Here is a 25,233-nt window from a genome sequence, read left to right on the forward strand (position 1 = left end):
ACACATCCAAGAGGACCAAGAACTACTAGCTATCATACACAGTTCAAGAGTGACAACTATTTGAAGTAATAGAAAAGTCAAAGATCCAGTTTGGCAATGCTGCACTGGTCGAGAATTATCAACAATGCTAATGTGGAAACAATATGAAGAAAGCCTAACAATAATAACTCCTAATAAATAACAAAACAAACACTAAAAGACACAATTACATTAAGCCACCTTAATCAGCTTCTGATTAACTACAACAAAATACAAGCACTACCACACACCAGACAGATAACTCTAAAATCCTCAGCAAAAGGAATAGCAACTCCTGCTCTCCTTCCACATAAAAAAATCTGACATTATCTAGATGTAGTAAAAGCCGAGTGTCGTATTTCAGATTTCTTATGTGGTGATAAAAGTCCAGATCTTCTTCCCTATTGAGACTTCACCAGGATGCTCAGCCTCTTCATCTTCATCATCCTCGTCGTTGTCGCCTATTCCATGGTCTTCATCAGTTCTGTACCCCTGATCAACATCATAGTCTTCCTTGGGAACTTCAGGTGTTTCGTTCACCTCTTCACTGAAACCAGTATCTACCAAATTATTTGCCATCTCAGCATTGCTGTCCTGTTTATCTGCTGCTGCATCCTTGATCTGTCAGAATATGATGTTTATCATGTTAATAACAAGATCTAGAAGAAGTAAATGTAAGTAGAGCATTAGAAAGCACCATGTGAAAGACAGCGAGCGGATGTACTTTGTACATGTAAACAAAAAATAATGTAAGAATGGCGGGTGAGGTGTTTGGGGTACCTCAATCGGTGTCTCTACTACAGTCTGATGAACAACCTCAACACTTTGTACCTCCCCATCAATAATCTCTACAGGACTTGTCTGTGCAACCTTGGAATGCCGTGTTTCTTGTATTCTTGAGGCATTATGAGATAAAGATCCATTGGTTGTGGCTACAGCAGCACTGAAAATAAAGTTGTAAACACTGTTTATTGCTTTGTTTGTTGTTGGGAGGGGGAAGGGGAAGACAAAAAATAATAAGGAAGAACCCACCAATCTAAAAACAATAACAATTTTCACTAAATTAACTAATTAAGTACTAAAAACTAGATTTGTCTTTTCATCAATTTTTAGTCAAATTGAACATTTGGAAAAAGTGTCAAATAGGCCACTAAAACTGACTTTTGTACAATTGGGTCACTGAACTTAAAAAAGTGTGCAATTAAACCATTAAACAAGTAAAATATGTGCAATTGTAACATTTTTCCAATTTTTCTTGGTAAAATCTTATCATAATTACATGGTATGTACTAAGAATTGCTCTTTCCTTTGTCATACTAGTTAGAATGAAAGATTGAAATGTTTTCAACTTAAATCGCATTAAAGGAAATCATAAAAATGTTCCAATTGCACATATTTTGCTTGTTTGATTGCACACTTTTCAAGTTCAGTGATCTAATTGCACAAAAACAATAAGTTCAGTGATCTATTTAACACTTGTTCCTAAACATTTTATTTTCATTAGAAAGTTCTAGATGATACTGTCCACATGTTTACTATTTTATATATTTTATCCTCAACAAATATAAATTTTGGTCATCCAGACATACAATCTTGTGCCTATACGCAAAACTGTAACACTTCAATTTCCCATGGAAGGGTGATATTTGCAATGGTCCTACTTAATAAGTTTATTAGCTTATCTTAGGACTTAATTGTTCTTATAATCATTATTTTCGAATTGATTTGGGTGCCCCTTAGTGTCTTTTCTCTTTATTAGGGTCTATTAAGAGATACAGGTGCTAGGTTCTTAGGGGGTGTGGAGTTTTAGAGCCACAGTCCAAAAGTCTAATTCAGAACAAGAACATTATGTTTGTCCTAGTATTTCGTAGAGTTCAGAGATTTCTCAAACCTAATGTTGCTTCTACTCCCAATATTACTGTCCTTTCTGGCTGGCTGCTGCATCACTTCTAATTGATACGGAGTACTAAGTTTGCCTACTTAATACAACCTACAGGAAGCGATAGAAAGAGTTTACCTTTTTGGTCGACGAAGATTGTATCTACTTTGACCAGGATTCTGAATAAGCGGGGCAGCCTTTTGTCTTCTCTTCCTACGACTACCACCCGTCACACTGTCTGAATTTCCTTCACTATAATCATCTCCTTGCTCACTTGCTGTTCCTTGTGATGTGTGCGCACGACTTCGTTTTCTGGAGTTTCTATTAATCCCTGTACCTAGAAGACCAGATTCCTTCTCACTTTCCTCGTTGGTATTAATGGAGATCTCAACACTCCCATTGGCCTTACCAGAACTGGTTTTCCTACCTCTAGGGACACCCCCTCTTTTCACAGGTCTACGCTGGCCAATTTTCACATTAGAATTCTCAGAGTCTTCCACAATATCTTTGCCAGTTTCCACCTCTCTTGTGCTGTTGTCAAGTTCAAGTATCGGATCTTCAGAAGCATCACCCTTGAACAGAGACATATCTTGTTGTATTTCTCTGTGCAGTAATGATGCATTTGGTGTTTCCTTAACAGAATTCTCTGGCAGGGCTGATCCATCTATCATATCTTGAAGATCGGTAGGTTCGATTTTCTTGCCTGGTGAAAACTTGAGAATCTTTGATGTACATTTCCGAAGCCATGACATGGTCCCACCACCAGAGACTGAAACTCCAGAATTGACAATGCCAGGGGACAACTCGTTGCCAGGCCTTTCAGAAGTCCCTTGGATATTCTCTCTCAAAAAATCTTGGGCAACAGTAGGCAGCGGAGGGGCCTCAAAATTATCCACCTCAGTCAAAGACTGAAGACCAGAAAGCTCAAATTCACCAATACTCTTTCCACAGGAGGTGCAATTTTCTTGCTTTTTGATAAATTCCACGAACTGTTCCCTTTCCTTGAGAAATGTTACCCTCTGAGCCTTTAATTTACTACTCAAGGCAACTAGTGCATCGATGTCTCTTCGCATCTCTAGCTGCTGTTCTTCAAGATGTTCCTTATTTGCGGAGATTTCCTGTTTCTCTTTCTGAAGTCGAGATCTTTCCACTTTCAGCTCTTCCATATCTCTTCGGGCCACTTCCCTCAAGTAGTTAATATTATTTAGTTCTCTCTCCCTATGGTCCTCAAATAGTTTCTCTCTCTCAAGCAACCCAGACTCCATCTCTTCCTGCTTCTTCTGCATATCAACCTCAAGTTTGCTTTTACGTAGCTCAAAATCATGAAGCAATTGGCTTCTCTCATTTTGAAGTTTTTCATCTAAAACTGATTTCTCATGATCCATACTAGCCGAGAATGATTCTCTTGCCACTTTAAGTGCTTCCAACTCCCTGTTAACATAATATTCTGTTTCAATTTTCTCCTTGTTCATCCTTTCCTCTTCAGAGCGCTTTAGCTTTTCAAAGCTCCTTCTTTGTTCATTAAGTTCCTCTAATTCTTTCTTAATCTCAGCTCTTTTCTCATCTAACCCATCCCATTCTTTCTCAAATTTCTCTCTTTCCTTTTTCAAATCCTCAGTTTCCTTCAAAAGCAAGTCTTGCTGGAGTCTGCACTTGTCTGTTTCCTGCTTCAACTCTGATTGCAGGCGAGTGAGTTCCAATCTCTCAGCTTCTGTTACTTTAAGCTGTTCTCGATCTTCATTTAGCTTTAATTGGCTTTTTTCAATGTCGGCCCTTACATTCTCAAGTTCAGCCTGAAGGGCAATTAATTCATCCTTGTCAGAAAGGATTTGCTTCCTCTCGTTCGCCAAGTTTTTCTCCTCAAGTTTTACAGACTTTTCCCTTTCCTTCATAGCTTTTAATTTTGATTCAAGATCCTTTTCTTTCTCTTTTACTTTCTCTGATTTCTTTTCAAGTGCCTGTTCCCGTTTCTTGACTTTTTCCTCCATGTGATAAATTTCAGCTTCCTTCTTTTCAAGTTCAATCACCTTGCTTTTCAATTCTTCATCCTGGGATTCCCTCCTCTGCTTCATTTCCAGTTTGAATTCTTCTTCTTTGGCATCAAGGGTCGCCCTGTGTTCATCTACAAGCTTCTGAATCTCCTCCTGTGTAGAGAAGTGTCAAATTTTAAAAAGTAGTACATTATTATCAATTCATGGATTGAACTTCTCTGTCGCATTTTGACACATTTTTCATCTTTCAATTTTCTTTTTCCTCGTACACACACAAAAAGAGGAGAACGAGAGGAGTGTGAGGGTGAAGAATGATGACCAATTTGTAAAGCAAGACATCTAATTGAATATAATTGGATGTTTTGTTAATAACACTGCTACTTATAAAATGAGACTGGTCCACCCCATAGGAAGTCAAAATATATAAGCAATAAGAACTTGTAACTAATTGACAAGATTTAATATTTAAATGAATACACCTATACAATAATTATTGTGGAAGAATAATATGAATTACTATCGATCAGCATGCTTGTTCACCTTGGTAAGTTCTATTTACTAATACATGAATGATGAAGGGAAGGTACTCACTCTTTCTCTAGCATTAAGTTTTTCCTCTAGTTCATGTAACTTTTTCTCTTTTAGATCTAAGCTCTTTCTCATTTCATCAATTTCCTGCATGAAGACAAGGAAAAAAATCACTTAAGCAGAAATTAGAGCATTTTCGATTAGATATCAATGAAAATACAGCTTACCTTCTCCTTGAGACTAAGGCCTGCCAGCCGGCGGCTAATGTCCTCTTCTTTCTCATTCAAAACTGAGTTAGCTGTGTCAATTTTCCTTTGAGAAGCTTCAAGTTCAGTCTGCTTCTGTGTCATAATCTTATCCGCCTCATTTGCTCTCTGCTCTCTTTGGTTAAGCAACCTCCTGCCATCAGCAAGCCTCTCTTCACCCTCTTGTAGTTTTCTTTCCCATTCTCGCAAGTCTTCCCGTTGCTTAGACAAAGTGCTCTCATGGGATTCACGCCTGACACATTACGAAGATATTGAAATGAGCAACCTCTTAAGCCTGCTTTTCAAGATGGTAAACACACACATATTGCATGCACACTATTCGGTAGAAGGTTTATAGTCTAAAGCTTACTCGACGTTGAAAGAGGATCTTTCTCTTCGAAGTGCATTTTCTTGAGTCTTTAGCTCGTGTAGTTTCCTCTCAACTTCTGAACTCTTTCTACTAGCTTCAGCAAGCTTGGCATCAGCTGCATGCAGTTTGGCTTCTACCTCTAAAGATTTCTCTTCAACACTCGTCACTAGAGCATTTGCCTCAGCCAATTTCGAATCAGCTGTGAACTTAATTTCTGCATATTCTGAGCGCATCTCACGCAAAGCCTTCTCTAGCTGCAGAAAGAAACAATCTTAAAAATTCCTCCAAAAGAAATAACAAATAAAATAATGATATGAATCCAATAAATAGAAGCCATACGTCAAGCACACATTGTTTCTCAACACCCAACGCCTTCCTTAAACTGTCTTCTCGCTTCTCAGCTTCAGATATTGCAATAGAATTGGCTTCTCGTTCTCTTTTGTAGAGATCATTTGCTTCTTCTAAAGCATGCTTGACTTCTTCGTGCTTGGTAGTCCATTCCTTCTTCTCGATTAATAGCAGACCCATATTATATTGGTACTCAAAGAGCTACAAAATTTAAACGGCAGTCAGAAAAAGTTATAAAACCACTATATCAATATATTGTGGCAAAGCAGGAGGGAACAAAGAGTGTCTCTAACAGTATGCAAGAAATTGGCATTCATGTGAAATGTACCCTCACTAGCAGTAACTATGCTTTCAGTACTAACAAAATAGGCACTGCTTTTTAACCATTCTATATAATATATCAGCTTTTCCATGCAAAGAGCAGATGAAAAAAAAAAAAAAAAAAAAACACATATAACTCCCAGAGTAGATTGTTATCAGAATAACTTTTCAAACTCACTTTTATTAGTCATAAAAAAGCCTTTCCAGTAGTAAAGATGGTATGGTGAGGTACTTCATCCAAATAAAAATTACAATGCTTACATTGACAATGGAAACCAACACCAGTAACAAGGGTTCCCCAAGTTCCATCTACTTTTTCCATTGTTGAAAACTTGAAATAATTAGTTGAAATTATTAATCATACAAACTCCTGCCACTTCACTCCTCCAAAAAACTTACTGCACTATGCCACTCGGTTAAATTTCTGAAAGATGGACGCTCTAGTAAACGAACTTAATTCCTAGAAAATTTTATCAGCAGTTAACACTTCACTTTCTTAAGAACAACTGCATAACGCAGTAACGCCAAAAAAAAAAAAAAAAAAAAAAAAAAAAAAAAAGTAAAATGAAGGCAAATATAAATATATATAAAACAACCAAAAGACAAACGAACTTGTAATTCAGTCTGCATAAAACTACTAAAAAGTAAAATGAAGACAAATAAATATAAAATAATAAAAAAACCAGCAAAGGACAATAAAACTTGTAATTCAGTCTGCATAAAGCTACTAAACACGCCGGTGAAGCAGTACACTAACCTCCGTTTCGAGCTTCGCCACCTTCTCCTGTAAGTTAACAGATCCACTTTCTTCACCATCCAAACATTTCCTGGAATTTTCCACGAAGTCCAGGCCTTTCCCCTTCTCCTCGCTCTTCCTCGGGGTGAGCGACCACCCCGACCACAACTTCCTCGTGGGCGTAGACATCAGACCAATTCCCCGCAAATTGACCGCGTAAGAATTCGAAAACCACAGATCGCAGCCTCAACTTCGCAAACCACTAGCTTCAACTGCAAGCACTCGTGACTTCATCCCCCAAACCCTAATTCTATGGGCTAGGAATTTGGGAAATCTTCACCGGACGTGAACAGAGTTCCCAAATTCCGGCGAATAGAGCTCTGAAATCCGATAACTTTCTCTCTCTACCCCTTTCTCTCTCCTCGCTTTTTTCAGTAGCAACCTTTGGTGTGCGCGGATTTCTCACTCTGCTTTTCCTTTCTTCTCATTTTTACATTAATTAAATATTGTTTTTTTCTAACTTCAACAGTCGGACAAGAATTCGGTTTTCCTGAAGTTACTCCGATGCCCTTGCTTTCGTCGAGATTTTGTCCGTTGGGTCGGGGCAGTTTGGGGATTCGGTTTGGCCGCCTTTCGGCAAAACGTGAGCGGTTTAGAAATGTGCTTTAGCCTTTAGCGGAGTGACGAAAGTGCCCCCGGATGGTCGTTAGCCTGGGGAAGTTGATGCCGTTTGAGGAGGCGGGTGTAAATTTGAAAGGATCTGGGGGCTTTTATGTAATTGAAGTGGATAGTGGAGAATATGCTTCATCCAAATGACACGGTGTCGATAGGCTGTACTTGATCTTGTTTGGGACACGGGCAAGTGACGCAACTGCATCGTTAAGGTAAGTTACACTCATGACCTCAATCAATACGGCTAGTAATAACTATATCCGAATAGTGCTCAACTGATCACAAGGTCAAAATTTATCATAAGAAATTAAGAATCAAGTCTCACTAGTAGTAGTGTAGAAGCAGCCTCTCAAAATAGAGAATTACTTTTGCACAATATTTGTTGATCAATTGATTCACTATGATTTATCCATTCACAAACTAGGAATGCCCGATTCCATCTTTTTTGTCACAAGTAATAATAATGAATTTTTTCATTATTCAAAACAAAAAATGTCATCGCAGTTTTAAAATTAAGATTCAATAAAAACAAAATTAACGTTTAAAACATTATATATTTAATGTGACCAATTTCATCTTACATGATGTATTATACGCATTATTACACTTCTTAAGAAATGCCAATTAAGGATATTCAGCATGGGTACTCAGTCAGCACCACTGGAAGGCAGTCGAGCACAGTAATCAGATTGGTGCTCGGACTCGAGATGTGACCAATCAGTTGTAGCGGTGGAAAAATGAATTATATGACAATTGCAAGAATATGACAAGTCAAATTTACACAAACTACTTTCCTAAATATTATTTTATTTCCCAAATCACCTCCACTACATAAATATCTTTATATTGCCTAAACCCCTTTATATTTTCTAAATTCATCTACATCCTATAAAATAATAACTCTACCATAAATACCGGATTACCATAAACATACCATATTACCATATGTCTTGTATTTCTTATATATACTAAAAAAGGCTCTAGTCGGATACAAGAAAGGGAGAGCTCAATCAATCAATCGACTTCATCCCTGTACATCTACACGACTACACCTCCCTAGAGAACACAAATTGTACATGTACTAACTACTTACAAAATATAGTGAATTGGCTTGGCACCGTCCAAAAATGTTTTTGATTTTTACCATTCGTTTTCTACGTTAAAAATATTGTGTCTTCTCTATTTTTCCTTTCAATTATTTATTTTTCTACTCTTTCATATTTCACTTCTCATCTAGTCAGTCATGTTGGCCCGCCGACTGACATCTCCGATAATCTTAAAACCAACACCGATCATAACAAGTGACAAGTAACAGTAGACAACTCGAAATGATTAAGGCTCCACTCAAGTGAGGTCAAGTTCACTAGATGAGGTCAACCCAAGTTCATATTGAGAGATTCATACACATAACACATCGTCTCCTTTTAAAATATATGGTCTATCGCGTAGCTCGTACTTGTCTATAAATGTTATTATACTTGTAAAGTTTGGGGTTAATTGTCAAACGATACATATAGTGAATGATTTTTTTTATTATATACTTTATATAACTATAAATAGCTTTTGAAATATAATAATGAAAATAAAAGATCGTATTGAACACACACATATATACTCCGTGCGTCTACTTGTTTTGTCGTTGTTCATTATTTTCGTGATGTTCAGGATGTAAGTAGTCATATTGTATTAGCATCTAATCTACACATATTAATTTTTGTGTAAATATATTTAAAGGAAAATGTGATTAAAAAATATTTAAAGGAAAATAACACTTATACCTCCTGAATTGTATCACTTTTGAGATTTTGGTATATACGTTAATTGATTTAAACAGATTTAATTCCTTAATTGTTTATTATGATGCATTTTTCATTTATTTGTATTATATAATTATCAAATTCTAAAGTAACACTTTCTCTGTGTGAATGTTATTTTTAACGGTGAATGTTAATTCTAAATAATAATAGTAATCTCACATATTAATGCAATTTGATAATTATATAATACTATGGACTAAAAGGGCAACATTATAAATAATTAAGATGTTAAATTTGTTTAAATTAATTTATATAGACCAAACTTTCAAACTTAAAACAATTCAGTGATAAAATACCGTTGTTCCCAACATTTAATGGCAAATTATTCTGTATACATGAGATCACATTGCAAGGTAGATCTGAGTCTAAAAATACACAATTTACATACTAAATATTCACAATTTACATTTAAAAAATTCACAATTTATGATGACTCTGTATTATATTTATAAATTTACCAAACTTAGAAATACAATTTATATTTTAAATATTTACAATTTCAATACTTAAAAATACACCATTTAGGACCATGGTCCACCTTCTATAGTATAACAACTTATATTTAATATAGCATGTCTGATCTCTCCTTTAGTATTTCGAACAAGTGGCCCATGCTGACATTAAACTAGTAGTCTAATAAAAATAAATAAATAAATAAATAAAATTGTAGTCAAAGATAAGAATGTACTGCATAAGCAGCATAGTATTATAAAAATTATTCAATAAGAATATAAGATAAGGTAACTTGTCATAGTGGTTCCTAATATTCTATTTTTGTGTACGGGAGTGTCTTGCAAATGAAGCGAGTAGCAGTAAAGTCCCATGCACTCCTAACTAAATTTAAATTTATACTCCGTAGTTACTAAGTTAATTATTATTTTTTGTTGGTTTAAAAAAAAGTTAATTGTTTTTTTCTTTAAGTTGATTTATAGAGTAACTCAATTATAATTATTTCAAATTAATATAGTTTATATATTATAATGAAATTGTTTTCTTTATTATATTAAGATGTCATTATTATTATTTTATTATTTTACACGAATATAGTTGATGAAATATTTAGTAGTCGAGAAGCAGTCTTAACTCGAAAGTGTAAAATTGTATTCTCAAGTCCGTATAAATCAATAAAATGTTAATAAAAATTGAACTTGTCTGTATTAACTAATAATTTGTTTTTTTTTTTGGTAGAGAACATTAAGATGCATATTTTTGAATAGCAACGGTGTGTTTTTCTATAAAAAAAAAATAACATTAACTCACTCTTATAAGTTATAATTAAAGAATTAATTAGTTTAATCATTTTTATCTGTTTTAGTAACAGAAATGCAATTAATCAAAGTATTGATTAACCTTATGGTAACGAGGCGATACATTTACCGAGAGAAGTAGATCGTAGACCATGTTGTCCGTATGTAAAACGCAAACCATATTGTACCGAAATTAACGCGCACTACTAAGTTGAATTTTAATATTAGTTTCACAATAACTAAACTTATGACAATTAATATGTTGTCGTCGTGTACATAAAGCATACAATTAATCACGTTGCGCGCTAAAAGTTTGATTAAGTAGGTATATCATGATTATTGTACATTTATACCTAAAATTTAGAGTTAATGTTATTTTTTATCCTATATTTATTGAGGCATTGACATTTTTCATCATTCATAATAAAAATTGCCTATTTGTAGTCATGTTTATTGGTTGTTGGACACTTTTAATCCTCCATCAATGAAGCCCTTTGTTGACCGTGAATTAGAATGGTTTTTCTGTCTTTTTATGTCATATTCTTCTAATCCTTATATTTCTCTATTAGAAGGACTTTTTTTGTCTTTTTATGTCTTATTCTTTTAATCCATTTTAGACCAGAGAGGCGAAGAATCGGAGATTTTTTGCTAATTCCAATTAGGCAGTTTTCGGTATTGTCGCAGCTCTAAAGAATTTCGACGAAATCGAATTTTGTGAATCGATTATTGCAATTTTGGACCTGATTTTATCGGAGAATTGTGTTAAAGAGCACTTGAATAGGTTGATTTTGAAGAGTGATACTGATTATCTATCGCGATTCGTTCCGCTTCTTTAGAAAGGGAGCTTGAGCTCGAAGATTCAATTCGCCAGAGTTGTAGAGTCTATCACGTTGAACGACGACTCACAACTTAAGATCGCAGAAAAGCAAGGCTTATTCTATGAGCTTTGCCATTTAATCAATGAAGAAACCGATCGATTTGCAATCGAGGCCGGAGTTTCAAGTCTGATAGCCATTTCTACCTCCATGCCGATGAAGAAAGAGCTCGTTCGGTGTTGTGAAAATCATCGAGAAAATTCTCTCCGGTCTAGAAACGGCAAACGCAGTTACATGGCAAAGAGCTCGTTCGGTGTTGTGAGCACTCCAGGCATTGGTCGCTGCTCCTCAAGGCTTTTATTCAATTCAATTTTACTCTGTTTAACTTGAGTAGGGTTTTTGAGGTTGTGCACCAAGTAGTTGTAGTCAGAGTGAGAGAGAGAGAGATGGGAAGGATATTTGCGGTCAATCTGGAAGGGAGGAATTACAAGTGTAAATTCTACATCACGCCATCTACATCTATAACTGCTATTTACCGAAGGAGGGTTCACCGACTTGCTGCCCTCTCTGCTTCGCCGGAACCAAAAACCACTGGTGAAGGCCCCAACCTCATCGGATCTGTTGCTGCACCGCCAGATCTGCCATACTGGTCCGTCGCCGGATGGAGTTACTGCCTCGTCTGCTCGCTGTCGTAGCCATAGCTCGCCGAAGAAGAACTTCGCTGCTGCTCACTGCCATGGCCGATGGTTACTGCTTCGTCGCCAAGTCTCGCCATCTCGACTCACCGTAGCGCTGATCTAAAAAGGATTAGAAGAATAAGACATAAAAGACAGAAAAACCCTTCTAATTCGCGGTCAACAAACGAATTCATTGACGGAAGACTAAAAGTGTCCAACGACCAATAAGCGTGACTACAAATTGACAATTTTTATTATGGAGGATGAAAAGTGTCAATGCCCCAATAATTCTAGGACCAAAAATGACATTAACTCTAAAATTTATGAGTTTGATTTTAACAACATATTTTTAGTCGAGTTTGTTGTACGAGAATTTTCTAGTGCGGTTTGTGAATTATACATAAGAGTTGGGTTTACCTAATGCATACCATCAAATAGTGACAGACAGATTTCTATCGTCACACGACAAAATTACTTTGAAAATAATTGATGGAACAAATATTGATGTTTCTATAATTAAGAAGAAAAATAAACTACATCTATAATTTAGGATTTAGACTTCATTGTGAAAATTTGTCATTTTCCTTTGTGTAATAATCATCTAAACTCAACACTATATATTACAGTATAACTCTTGACTCATATATATATATATATATATATATATATATATATATATATATATATTTTAAGTACGGAGTATATAAAATAGTGATAATTTCTTATAGTTAACTAAAAGTCTTGAGTTCAAGTTCTGATAGTGCATGCCTCTAGGTGAGGACATATATAGTTTTTTTTTTTGAATGCTACTAGCTCTATTAGTAGAATATAAAGAAGCTTGAACTCACAACCTTCCAAATGGAAGTCCAACCCGGATACCATTGGACCACATAGTCCTGGTGAGGACATATATAGTTAAATTCATATTTCTTTTTAAAAAAAAAATAGTTAAATTCGTATATAGTGTAGTCCTCTGGCTAGGACGTGTGTAGTCAAAATTCGTATATCACTCTCATACTTTCATGAGTTTGATTATTGTCAACACTTTCTTGATCGAGTCACGGAGAATTTTCATAGTGTTGTTTACCTCTCACGTGGTATGACTTGTGAGCTATTACACGAAAACGAGGTTTATTCAATACAACGTAACACCTTAAGATAAAGGTTGTTGATGATCTCTCTCGTCATTCTAAAAAATTCGTAACCTTATCACTATATGACAATGTACACATTACCGGCAAATTTTATTGTAGACCATGGTGCATGTAGTAGTATGGTCCAGGAAGTAAGTATCATTTTAATTACACTCCAGTTTTATTTAACAATATTGCTCTATTTTTCAATTTCATTTTCCCCACATACTAATTTCATTATAACAATATCAAATATCATTTTAATTTTAATTACCACATGTTGAACCGAGATGAGTTAGTTGGGAACATGGTACCATCCTTGTTCAAAAAATAAAATCCAAACAGCATTACCCAACTGGCCAACTGGGAAGTCAAAACTCAAAAAATATAAACAAATCAGAGAGAGAAAAGGAAGTACTCTCTCAACTCAAGTTTCAGATAGATTCCATCCCTTCACCAGATCTGTTATTGCTGACTTCGATTTTAAAATAATAAAATCCCAATTCTCAATATCAATCCTGGAAGAGCAAGGGAAGATCACTGAAGAGGAGGAGGAGGAAGAGGAAGAGGAGGCAGCTGTTCCCATGGCAGTGCCGGTAGTGAGGTTCCCGATCTTCTTGTTCGTCAGGATCATCGGCTTCGCGGTAATGGCGCTGGTCCTGGCGTGGACCGTGCACTACAGAGGAGGCTTGGCTCTCATCTCCGACAACAAAGATCTCATCTTTAATGTAATGTCTCTCTCGCCCCTTGAATCATGCTTCCGTTTTAATTAGCTTCTTCTACATTAATGGAGATTACGTGTTTGATAATGTGTCTTAGAAAGTATAGCCAATACTTTTGTCTGCGATTCTTCATGGACCATTGAAACACAAGTATAAGCATTTATAATCAGAACAAGAGGCTGATTGGTTTGATTCTTATGTGTGCTTGTATGTTTCATCTGCAGGTGCATCCTGTTTTAATGGTGATTAGCTTTGTACTTCTAAATGGTGAAGGTAATTCCAACCATTCTAGAATCATCTCTCTTTACTACTACTGTTATACAAGGAGGAACATGTTTGAATGAGAGAATTTTGGAAGTATGCCAATTGTTTTGTTTGTTTGTGGTAGCTAAGTCTCAATCTCATGAGAGGATGTTTTTGTTCGAGTAATACTACATATACTCTCACTTTTTAAGAATTGTGTGGGTAGAGTTTTACTCCATGAGGGACTCTCGTTTTCCTTTTTGTACCTTAGGGATCAGGGAACTTGAACACCTTGATCTTAGGTGCAGGAGGCCTTAAGCCAAGGTCATTGTGTCATGAGATGAATATTAGTGTATCCTTGGTTATGCTATTTTGGTAGTTCAGTTAACTATCTTGACTCAAGCTGAACAGGATTTCCTTAATGGGGTCATGCTTATTCTGTGAGTTTATTGGTTGAAACTGGCTTTACCTATCTGGAACACAATCCTATAATATGCTTCACCTTGTGGTTTTGCTTCCTTGACTTTCACAGAACTCTTCAAAGTGTTACATAATTGCACCGATAAACTCAAAATTTTAGTAAGAACTGTCATGTCTGAAATGCTTAAAGTCATTCCATCCCCTATTTGCATTGCCATTTCATGCATTCCAATAGGATTTTGCAATTTCTACCCTTCTTGTAGGATTTCCTCAGCTAACACGAACTAGTGTATGTAGCTCATTTAGGTGTTCAGTGCCCTAATCCCAGTAACTGTTATGGATTGTTACAGCAATGCTGGCTTACAAGACAGTCTCGGGAACAAAGAACTACAAAAAATTAGTCCATCTCGCTCTGCAATTCCTGGCTTTCTTTTTGGGTCTGATCGGTGTATGGGCTGCTTTGAAGTTTCACAACGACAAGGGCATTGACAACTTTTACAGCCTCCACTCGTGGTTGGGTCTAGCTTGTCTCTTGTTGTTTGGCATTCAGGTGCCCTTCTTAATATTTAATGCATCCTCTTTTACGTTGTCATATTCTGTCACCTTGCACCATTCTTGTTTCTATACCAATTCTGGTAGCTTATGTTAATCTGTCTTCAACAATTCCCTCCCCACAGTGGGCTGCAGGTTTTTCAACCTTCTGGTATCCAGGCGGTTCAAGGAACAGCAGAGCTAGTCTCCTACCATGGCATGTCTTTTTCGGGGTTTATATCTATGCCCTAGCAGTTGCTACTTGCACAACGGGGATATTAGAGAAGTTGACATTTCTTCAAACCAACCATGTTATATCGCGCTATTCCACCGAGGGGTTGTTGGTGAATTCTATGGGTGTGTTGATTGTTGTCTTGTGCGGTTTGGTCATTCTTGCTGTTGTCTCTCCCGTAAGTGGAAAAGGTGACATTGTGAGAGACTAGGTGCAAGTTGGTGTTGGTGTTTGCGTTTTACTTATGCAAGACGTGCATTGAAAAAGTATATAGATGAAATGGCTTTCCCGTAAATCAAAAGATATAGATGTAGCATACATTTGTGGCATGCAATAAAATTTTTTTCATACATTTATTGAAGTTGTTCAGTGCAATGGGAGTGTGTCCTACCAAAACAGATACTTTTCACACAAGGGAAAAGGAACTAACACCAAAACAAAACTAAAACTATGGGACATCTAATAGAGGATCAAATGGGATTCCCAAGAGTCAAAAAAGCTATTATACTTCACAAGTAGGATTGGTGCTGGCTTACCAACCCCTGATTCAAAATTTCAACATTCCAAACCATGACATATAAATGACTCAAAAGACAGCTCTGATTGCAGCAACAAAACTCTTAAATGACTTGAACTGTGCTTGTTACTACTTGATGCAAAGAAACAAAAGCAGGAAACCACCTGGACATGATTCTTAATTAATAGAAGAAAGCAAAACTTGTAAAAGCTTTTACTTCTCAACTTTGCAAACAGTAGCAAGGGAGAAAAGAATGAGAACAAAATTGATGTTTTCCAATAACAGCCTCTTAAGAAAATTGAAGTGTTTCAAAAACTCTACCCTGAGAGGCGGACCAATCGCTCTCTTCACGGGGTCATGTAAAAATGGGAAATCCAAAATCTCGAGTACATCACAAGACAAATTATTATTCCACGAGAACCAAGAATTAAACTACGGATGCAAAAGAAATTTTAGTGTTCACAGCAGATGCCTCAAATTGCTTCCTCAGCAAGATAGGGGACTCCAACAGCAATTGACACCGGGCTGAGATCAAAATCGCTCCTGTATTAACCCTTGAAGCTCTGACATTTCCTGGTGCCCTCTAAGTCCACAAGTGTTCTCTGCGGTATTCTCGAACAATGACAGGAACACTTGTTGGAGGAATCTGTAAAAAAGCATGGAGGCAATGTGGGTAAAAGAATATATATATAAACAAGCAGAAAAGCCAATCTTTGCGCTTTCTGAATTGGGGTATGGCTTAATTTCTGATAGAATAGAAATATAAGCTCCAGACTGCTTACCATTCCATAATCTGTGATTATCATTGACACATAATCCGCTGGTGTTGCATCATAACTGTCCCAATGTAAATAAGGGTAAGCTTTGGTGAATACAAGGAAAATATCACATGCCAATAAGGAAAAGATACTTACATCAGATTCAGAAGTTGTAGATTTTCACTACTAGACCAATTATCCAAATGTTTGACTGCCTTACCACCAGGAACATTTGCAATTGCTTCTGGATCACCTATGTTATTGCAAGAATAATAGCTAAAGTGGTAGATACAAAGCATTCTTTAAATAGAGAAGGATATAAATTGCTAGAACTAGAGGATGAACAAGAAGAAAAAAACACATACCAAGTTCATTAGAACAAATTGAGTCAAGTTGAACCCTTTCATGAAATTTATATGCTTCACAACATATCAGGACAGGAACACGGAATTGATGAGCAACCATAGCAACACATGCAGTGCCAACCCTTGAGTAAACAGTTCCATTGGACAAAATTGATGCGGCACCCAGAAATACTCGAGTAGCTTCATGCATAATGTAGGAAACCGCATTTATATGAGTATATGTACAGTTAATACCCTTTGCAACCAACCTACGAAGCAGTAATCTCCCTTCAAGTTTTGGACGTGAATCCACTACTATAACACGGAAGTCCCTACCAAGCTCATGAGCATGTGAAAATATCATTTCAACAGCAGAAGATGATCCATATGTGAGAAGAACATCACCATCTCTGATCTTGGTTACTGCATGTTTGACTATTACCTTATCTGCAATTATTATCTTCTCATTTATAAAATGGTCAATATCTGTTATAAGAGTTACTTTTGCTTCTGATTCTGACAAAGTCAAAGGTAATTTGGCAATCTTAGTTTTAAGAAACCTAATTGCATTTCCCATAGTGATTGAGAGTGGCCTGCATCCAATTAGAAATGACACGTAACAATTAATTTTTGTAGTCAAGTCCCTGATTAGAGCCTTTTCTGGTGGGGTCGAGTAGTCTTTGATTGATTCTTGGAAAGCTTGAAGCATAGCAATACAGCGGGCATTACCACCAGATATATCTCCAGCCAAGTACCTTAGCCCAACCTGAAAAGGAAGTTTTCATAAGAAACTATTATGGAGCATGGAAATGTGAGTAGAAGCTGGAGATAGACTCATACTCACATCTCTTGTGTATGTACAACATATGACTTGAAATTTACATCCCTTAATGATATTTTAGGGTATTCAATGCTCTATCACAGAGTATATCTTTGATTGTATGCCAAGATTGCTTGATCAAAAATTAACAAATTAGTCCCTCCTTATATAGATGGAATTTAGTCCCCATTCATTTAGGGGTATTTGAATTGGTTATTGTTAAATTGTCATTGGTACTTTGGAGATTTTAAATCTTGAGCATTCATTAGTTGAGTTATTCATCGTAATTGCATCATATTTCTCATCATATCAAGCAAAAAATATAAATGAAGAAATATATAAAAGGTAGATAGTAGGGTAGGAATGGAAAACATTGACAACATAATTTTTGCATTTAACTTTAAAGAGCCATGGGTCATTTTGGTTAACAGTGCACCTCAGGAAGTACCTTAAATACAGCAGGATGAACTGGATCAAGTTGGAAGAACTTTGACTCAAGCTCAGGAAGCCGTGTTCCATGTTCATATTGAGGCAGGTGTCTAAATAGTTCAACCCTATTCCTTGCTTCAGTTTGTGTTACTACTGAACGCTTCTTTGCCTTTTCCACGCGGCTCTTGTCATCAAACTGCATGCGTGGATGAGGCACGTCTTTTTTCCTATCTTTATCAGCTGGACGATCACTACCTCTTTTTTCAGAAGTTGGAACTGGAGAGCTGTCTTTCCTTTGAATAGGAGCCTTAGAAGCCTTTCCAGAGTTTGCACTTGCAGAAGTAACTTCTCCAGAAGCAGCAGGAGCAATCTTACTTCCATCAGCTGGATAAACATTGCATCACAAAGAATGATAGCAGGTATTATGATGTTGCATTCAAATTTCATGCAAGTCAAGACTTTCAAGCAAAGAAGTGCAGTGATCATCATTTTTTTATTCTTTGTTTGATAGTCTGCACATCAGATGGGGTGGGGATTGAACTCCTAATCTTAGGTCTAGGAGGCCTCACATCGAATCACTAAACACAAGAGTCACTGGTTATAAGGCCTTTGACATTGAAAAGCCCTGTGGATACAGCCTCCCCAGTTTCATTTGTTTGATAGCAATAGCAATACCGTGGAACTTGGTTTTCCAGCTCAGTTATCCTGGACCTCCAGTACTAAGAGTGCTTTAAAAAACACCTTGAATTACTTTTCCTCTCATCCCCAAACCCCCAAAACAACATTTTGATGCTTTCAAGAAAATTGTTATTATAACTTATAATGCAGAATAAGTTGTAGAAAGTGGAGTGAAATAAATTATGGAGTACCTTTAGCTGCAGCTTTTGCAGCCCGTTGAGCCTCCTGAATGGCGCGCCTTTCAGCCTTGGTGGTTTTCTCCTTCAATGGTTTTGAACTTGCTGCTCGCTCTTTATGTGCTGCAGCAGATGCTCGTCCATCTTTCTCTACACAAGTAGCAGAATTTACAATGCCCCGACATTAAAACGGCATTCCCTTGAATAGAATCGGGTCAAACCAGGGAGAGAGAAACAATACCTGCTACCTCTGGAGGTTCGTTCACAATGGAAACTGTGGTTAAACCAGCAGAGCGAAAGCTGTTGTTCTGCTTAGCGCCCGTCATGTCGAATCCACCAGTAGGAAGCGAGGTCGCGAACTTTCCAGAATCTCCCTTGCCAGCTCGGCTCAGCGAAAGAGCATCCTCGGTGAAGTCAGACGCAGTAGGGGAAGTGAATTCCGAGGGATTGTAGCTGCCGACCGGGATGGAGTCGCGGTGGAGCGGGGACGGGGAGAGCGGAACCGGAGGGAAGTGAGCCGCCGCGCGAGAGAGGTCAGACGACAAGTGGCGCGGCGGCGGAATCATCACGGGAGACAGCGAGTTACCGGACGGGGATATATCGGATACGGGCGGAGAGGATGACGTTGGATCGGGCGGACCCGATTGGGAACGGTCCGGCGGGGCTCCGGGAGCGAAGAACCCAACTTGACGGACCTTCGGGTCGCTCACGGCCCGCGAAACTCGGCGAGAGTCCATTGGATGGATGTCGCGTTGGAATGCGGCGATGATGCAATCGCGGGCGCTATAAGGCCATACGAAGGAAGGGGAGACGGGAGATAGAGAGAAGAAGTGGGGAATAGAGGAGAGAGATATCGGCGGAGAGAACTAGGGTTTAGGTGGGCCGAAGAATCAAATCGCGGTGGCGTTGGTGGTTTCAGGTGGAGGAGGGTTTTCGAGCAGTGATGGAGTTGGACTTGGGACCGCAGCCAAAATGTTCCTTCTTTCGTAGTAGTAATCAGTTGAAATACGGAAATGATAATGTTAGTAAAATGTCTATTCTCCATTTTCACTTTTCATGGTCACCACTAACACTTTAGAGCATAGTCCACACAACTAAATTAATGATGCATAGACTATATTAGTTTTGCACACATTTAATTCGCGTTCGCACGTACTTAATCTAATCTACACTATTAAAAAATATTAAGTAGATGCACACAATTTATTCTCACGTTCTCACATAAACAAGTGTTCTCATTGGAACCATTATATATATATATATATATATATATATATATATATATATATAATTCATTATTTGTGTACATAATATTTATTATTTGAGTATGTACAAATTGATTGAAAATTAATTATTTACACATGTATATTTTATCCTTATTTATGTTGTATGATGTTCATTATTTGTGAATCAATATTCATTATTTGTATACATAAAATATATTAAGTTGTGATGCATGATCCATACTCGAATTACAACCCCAAACACGTTAAACTAACCAAAAATAAATTTATACATTTTACTTTTCTAATAATTAGTATTGAGAATACAAAATGAAGTATAAATTTAACCTTATGTGAGTACTAGTGAGTGAGTAAACATTTGAAGATTTTTCAACTTGCCATTGTTAACAAAATTATTACATGTCATCTGAGTACGAGGTGCTTGACAAAAATTATTTTATTTAAGAATGATGTGTTTTGAAATTATAATATTTATTTATTAATGTGACATTAAAGAGAATTAATTCCCTTGTTCTCTATTTAATATTCTACTTCGTATCATTAAGAGTGTGTTTAGTTCATGAATTTAGCTATCATGAATGAGAATCAAAGTCATTGTTATTGTTTGGTTGACATGTTTTTTAAACACTACTATGTGATTACCACCTTCATTATAAAACTCATTCCCTAATAAAATAAGGATTTCATTCCATTATTTTCCCTCCTAATTGGTAATTTGATTTGTAAGTTTGGATTAGTGTTTTAAGATATATTTTTTTTTTGTTCATATTGATGCTTTGGATGTCTTTATATTAGAATAAAATGTCTTGATTTTTTACTTTTGTATTTTAAAAACTGTTATTCCCTGATCATATATAACCAAACAACAATATTGGTAATCATTTAAATTTCACCATACTACCAAACATGCAAATTACTTTCACCAAAACTCATTACCATTACCAAGTATTTGATTCTCATTCCGATTTCGGTTCCCATGTACGAATCAAACACACCCTAACAGGGCGTTTGGTTGGAAGGGGGGAATTATGTGGGAAAGGAATTGTAATTCTATGGGAGTTGAATTACTGGAATAAAGTGGAAATTTAAATTTCAGTGTTTGGTTGACAGGAATAGAATTACTGGGAATTTCAATTCCAATGTTTGGTATACATGGGAATTGAAAGGGAATAAGTAGTATAAAGTCAAAAATGTCTATTATTGTTGTTAGACATTAATTTTAGGTTAAAAAATAAATGGGTAATTTTGACTCATCACTATTTTTTTTTCCCAGGAATTAAAATACCAGGGGGACATGAGATTTTAATTCTATGAAAATGGGGGAATTGTAATTCCCTCCAACCAAACTACGGAATTTAATGGCCTTTGGAATTAAGTGGGAATTAAGTGGGAAGGGAATTTAAAATCCCTCCAACCAAACGCCCTGTAAATGTATTATAATCAATCAAAAATAAAAATTGTAACTTTTTCAATGTACAAATGGACTTTCGGTTCATATATGAAATTCAAGATTGGAATCAAATTATTACTGGAAAAAAATGTCAAATAAGTTCATAAACTTTACGCCAAAAGTTAAATAGGCACTTAAACTTTTAAAAAGTGCAATACAATTAAACCCTCAAACATGTTATTTTTGGTTAAATAAGTCAAATTTATCGGTTACCAAAAAGAAATACGGGATTTTACACCGTTAACTGAAGAAATCTTACCGGAAAACATCACCATCGACCAAATGATCGCATTATCCAAAGAAGGCGACCAGAAAAAGGTCGCCTTCCTCGGCGGAAGGCGGCCCAGCTGGTCGCCTTTTGTAGGGAGAAGCGACCAACTGGTTGCCTTTTATGGTAGATGGCGACCGGCAATGGCCGAAACCGTCGCCGGATATGATGCCCGAACTGAAATGACCTGTAATAACATGTCATTTATCGATTCTTGGGCTGTATTGCCTTAATTTGACATGTTAAATGGTGTAATTGTACTTTTTAAAAATTTAAGAATCTAATTGACTTTTCAGATAAATTGTAGGAGCTTATTTGACCCTTTTTCATTATTTCATCATTCTTATTGTTCTGAAAGTATTTAATTGTCACTCTTCATCATGACAAATAAATAAACATATGAACCAAACACATTTGCAGCGTACCTTAGTATTGAATTACCTATAAATTAAAATAGTAAAATAATAAACATACAAGAACTTGGTGAACAAGTACAACCGTCCTTTAAAAAGAACAAGTTATCTAAACTCACAGCCATAAATTATTTCGGACTACATGGACAAAATCAAAAATAGTAAACACATTAAATAATAAAGGAATAAGGGTCAAATAGGTCATCGAACTGCACACGATAAAATAATTAGGTCATTGAACTTAAAAAACCAACAATTAGGTCCCTAAACTAATCAATTTCAAACAATTCTTCCAATTTGAAAGTTTCCAACAGGTCAACAGGTCATCTCCCAAATTAATTATTTTTTTTAAAAAATAAATTTTAAAAATTAATTATTTATAAATTAAATATAAATATTAAAAAAAAAAAAACTGGAATCCAGCCGGAGACAACCGTCTCCGGCTGGAACCAGGTTTTTTATTTATTTTTTTTTTATTTTTTTAAATAATTAATTTTTAAAATTTAAATTTTAAAAAATAATTAATTTGGAAGGATGACCTGTTGATCTGTTGGAAACCTTCAAATTGGAAGAATTGTTTGAAATTGATTAGTTTAGGGACCCAATTGTTGGTTTTTTAAGTTCAGTGGTCTAATTGTTTTATTGTGTGCAGTTCGATGGCCTATTTGACCCTTATTCCAATAATAAATATAGCATGTAGTAACCTCTCCCATATGTGAGTTCATGAGATCGAATCTCAGTGAAGACGTTGTTGACTCTTTGTGTTTTAATAGGTTGAGAAAATATGTTTGAATAAATACTACAATGTAATAGAGTCAGTAGCATTCAAAATAATAATAATAATAAATATATAAAAGCCCCTACATACGGTACAACTAACTGCCCTACAAAATTAAAGAAAATGTTATTTACATATACAACTGTCTCACAAAAGAAAATGTTATTTAAACCCGGAGATGATTCGGAACTCAAAACTCTAATTTAGTTGGAAAAAATAAATTATGAGAGAAAAGAATTGTAATTTGGTGGAAAAAGAATAATGTGAGAATAAAGTAAGAATTCAAATTACGTTTTTTCGTTGAGGCCCCCCTACATCCCGGCCACGGTAACTCAATGGTTCAACGGAGCATTTGGGAGGATGTAACGGTGACTCAATGGTTCAGTGGACAGGGCCAAATGTCGGTGCACACAAGGAATCTGCCCACTTTGGATATAATTCTCACACGACCGCCGCCGAGGTTCGAACCTTGGTCTCTTCTCCCAAATACTGTCCACTGAACCATTGAGCTAAACCCTTGCAGACCTATTTTTCCTTTCTCACATCCATTGAATTTCTCATGAATTGCAATTCAACAAAATAGGAAATTGCAATTCCCTCTAACCAAACAATGTAATTCACTTTGTTCACTGAATTTTAATTCCTTTACAACCAAATTACAATGTACCCACTTGGACAAAGTCGGTGAGATGGCGATTTGATTGGGCTTCTTAAATTTGAATTTGAATCCATGAATGTTGAAAAAACAAGCCGAAGTGTAGAAGCTGTCTGTCCTTGGCACAGTTGGATGATTCCAAAGTAGTATGAAGCATGGAACCCACTGAACAGGCAAGGGACATTGCAGACCCATCTCATGATAAAAGGTAAAGGGTCCAGCCTAATTGTGCAGGAACATATATATCACTTCAGGGCTTTGGAATAAAATTTGAAATGCAGAGCACACCAACTCTCTCAGCAAACTAACAAACTACTCCGATCCGTACATGGTGATTATGATTATGTGTTGTTCGACCATGGCGGAACAATGCAGTTGAAATCGACGATCAGATCATATACAAATAACCTAATAACATTGGATCGGAAATTGTATATGAAATTCAGGCATGGAATTGAATGACAGTTATGTAATCAAACCTGGAAAGAATTCGATCGAGTGGAATCGTCTTCGATGCTTCATTCCATTCATCTTGCTCTCTGTCTCAGTGTTGAAGATTGATTTCACCGCACGTTACGTTACTGTTGAAAATTGAAATCTTTGCTCAACCAAGGAGAAAATGGGCAGATGGTATGTTACAAATGCTAGAAGATAATAAACCAACCAGCTTAATTGGTTAATTGGTTTGCCTAAGTAGCCATGCACTTTCGTCCTATTACAAAAAAAAATGCACATAGACAACAGTTTTTCACCGTTGTCATAGGGGTAAAATTTATGTTGTTGAAGTCAGTGTTGTTGTAAGTCCCGCGCATAGACAACAGTTTTTAACCGTTGTCTTTTATAGAAACAATAATGGTTTTTGAACCGTTGTCTAGCTAATAAGTGTTGTTGAAACCGGTGTTGTTAAAAGTCATGCACATAGACAACGATTTTTAATTGTTGTCTTTTCTAGAAAACACAACGGTTTTTTAACCGTTGTCAATTGAGTGTTGACGTGTTGTTGAAACCGGTGTTGTTAAAAGTCACGCACATAGACAACATTTTTTAACCGTTGTCTATTGAGTGTTGTTGACATTGCTGTTGTTAAAAGTCACGCCCATAGACAACAGTTTTTAACCGTGTTTTGTGTTTTGTCAAAAATTGAAATATATGAAAGACAACGGTTTTAAACCGTTGTTTTTAACTTATTTAGATTTTAAACATAATCATATAAAAAAAATTATTCAATCACCATCGCCAAGTGTAGTTACACAATTTTGCACAAGCTAAGGTTCAAAATACAAAAGAACTAATTACCAAGTCTAAATACTTCAATGACCAATTCCAAGTGCACAAAATCCTTAGGGGAATTTAGGGATTTGGGACTACAGATTTAGGGCGACAATTAAGGATTTTGTTGATTGAACTGAAGGAGATGAAGTTGAGTTAGGGATTTGTCGATTGAATCCTAATAATTAAAAGAACTGGCCCTATTACGATAACCCAATTAAACCGGTGAAAACAGGTAAAGTAAAAAAAAAATGAAAAGATAAAAATGCCTTTACTAAAAATAAGATCTTAGTGAAAAAATATTCGAAAGGACTAAAAGTGTCCAAAAAATAATACTCTGGGATGTAAAATGACAAAAACGATAGTTTGAGACTAAAATTGGAATTGGCCACCAAAGACAAGAGACATTTGGTGGAATTAACTCTGTTCATAATTTTTAAACTTCATATTCACAATTATTGAATCTTTATATTCATAACTATAGAATTA

At 36.1% G+C, this 25,233-nt stretch overlaps 3 protein-coding genes across 4 annotated transcripts; 1 reads left to right on the forward strand and 2 right to left on the reverse strand.

Moving 5' to 3' along the window:
- Window positions 1–13: 13 nt before the first annotated feature.
- On the reverse strand, window positions 14–6,915 carry LOC109188894 (protein CROWDED NUCLEI 1). Its single transcript, XM_019339541.1, has 8 exons — window positions 6,458–6,915; window positions 5,371–5,580; window positions 5,032–5,285; window positions 4,644–4,914; window positions 4,480–4,563; window positions 2,036–4,041; window positions 799–961; window positions 14–639 (listed from the first exon to the last, which is right to left on the reverse strand). The coding sequence occupies exons 1-8, from the start codon at window positions 6,623–6,625 to the stop codon at window positions 388–390; spliced, it is 3,408 nt and encodes a 1,135-aa protein (XP_019195086.1). The 5' UTR covers window positions 6,626–6,915; the 3' UTR covers window positions 14–387.
- A 6,225-nt stretch (window positions 6,916–13,140) lies between these two features.
- On the forward strand, window positions 13,141–15,306 carry LOC109188902 (probable transmembrane ascorbate ferrireductase 2). The gene is made up of 4 exons (XM_019339553.1): window positions 13,141–13,525; window positions 13,744–13,792; window positions 14,533–14,732; window positions 14,860–15,306. Exons 1-4 carry the CDS (start codon window positions 13,382–13,384, stop codon window positions 15,154–15,156), a joined length of 690 nt encoding a protein of 229 aa, XP_019195098.1. The 5' UTR covers window positions 13,141–13,381; the 3' UTR covers window positions 15,157–15,306.
- A 345-nt stretch (window positions 15,307–15,651) lies between these two features.
- Window positions 15,652–19,716, reverse strand: LOC109188895 (translation initiation factor eIF-2B subunit delta). 2 transcript variants are annotated; one of them, XM_019339542.1, is made up of 7 exons: window positions 18,909–19,711; window positions 18,683–18,817; window positions 17,833–18,197; window positions 16,586–17,330; window positions 16,377–16,473; window positions 16,245–16,299; window positions 15,652–16,108 (listed from the first exon to the last, which is right to left on the reverse strand). In XM_019339542.1, exons 1-7 carry the CDS (start codon window positions 19,402–19,404, stop codon window positions 16,046–16,048), a joined length of 1,956 nt encoding a protein of 651 aa, XP_019195087.1. In that variant the 5' UTR covers window positions 19,405–19,711; the 3' UTR covers window positions 15,652–16,045. The 2 variants fall into 2 exon arrangements, with proteins under 2 accessions (XP_019195087.1, XP_019195088.1); XM_019339543.1 differs by lacking the exon at window positions 16,377–16,473 and having other exon boundaries at window positions 18,909–19,716.
- Between the last annotated feature and the right edge of the window lie 5,517 nt (window positions 19,717–25,233).

This window comes from Ipomoea nil, unplaced genomic scaffold (assembly GCF_001879475.1).
Source record: "Ipomoea nil cultivar Tokyo-kokei standard unplaced genomic scaffold, Asagao_1.1 scaffold1509, whole genome shotgun sequence".
Classification (NCBI taxonomy): Eukaryota; Viridiplantae; Streptophyta; class Magnoliopsida; order Solanales; family Convolvulaceae; genus Ipomoea; species Ipomoea nil.

Coding starts and splice junctions, on each gene's coding strand:
- LOC109188894 (XM_019339541.1), bottom strand. CDS start 6,625: ATGTCTACGCCCACGAGGAAGTTGTGGTCGGGGTGGTCGCTCACCCCG. Junction 5,581..6,457: donor TGGCGAAGCTCGAAACGGAG/GTTAGTGTACTG, acceptor TAAATTTTGTAG/CTCTTTGAGTACCAATATAA. Junction 4,042..4,479: donor AACTTAATGCTAGAGAAAGA/GTGAGTACCTTC, acceptor TTCTCTACACAG/GAGGAGATTCAGAAGCTTGT.
- LOC109188902 (XM_019339553.1), top strand. CDS start 13,382: ATGGCAGTGCCGGTAGTGAGGTTCCCGATCTTCTTGTTCGTCAGGATC. Junction 13,793..14,532: donor TGTACTTCTAAATGGTGAAG/GTAATTCCAACC, acceptor GGATTGTTACAG/CAATGCTGGCTTACAAGACA. Junction 14,733..14,859: donor TCTTGTTGTTTGGCATTCAG/GTGCCCTTCTTA, acceptor CCCTCCCCACAG/TGGGCTGCAGGTTTTTCAAC.
- LOC109188895 (XM_019339542.1), bottom strand. CDS start 19,404: ATGGACTCTCGCCGAGTTTCGCGGGCCGTGAGCGACCCGAAGGTCCGT. Junction 18,198..18,682: donor TGCAAAAGCTGCAGCTAAAG/GTACTCCATAAT, acceptor ATGTTTATCCAG/CTGATGGAAGTAAGATTGCT. Junction 16,300..16,376: donor CTACAACTTCTGAATCTGAT/GTAAGTATCTTT, acceptor ACATTGGGACAG/TTATGATGCAACACCAGCGG.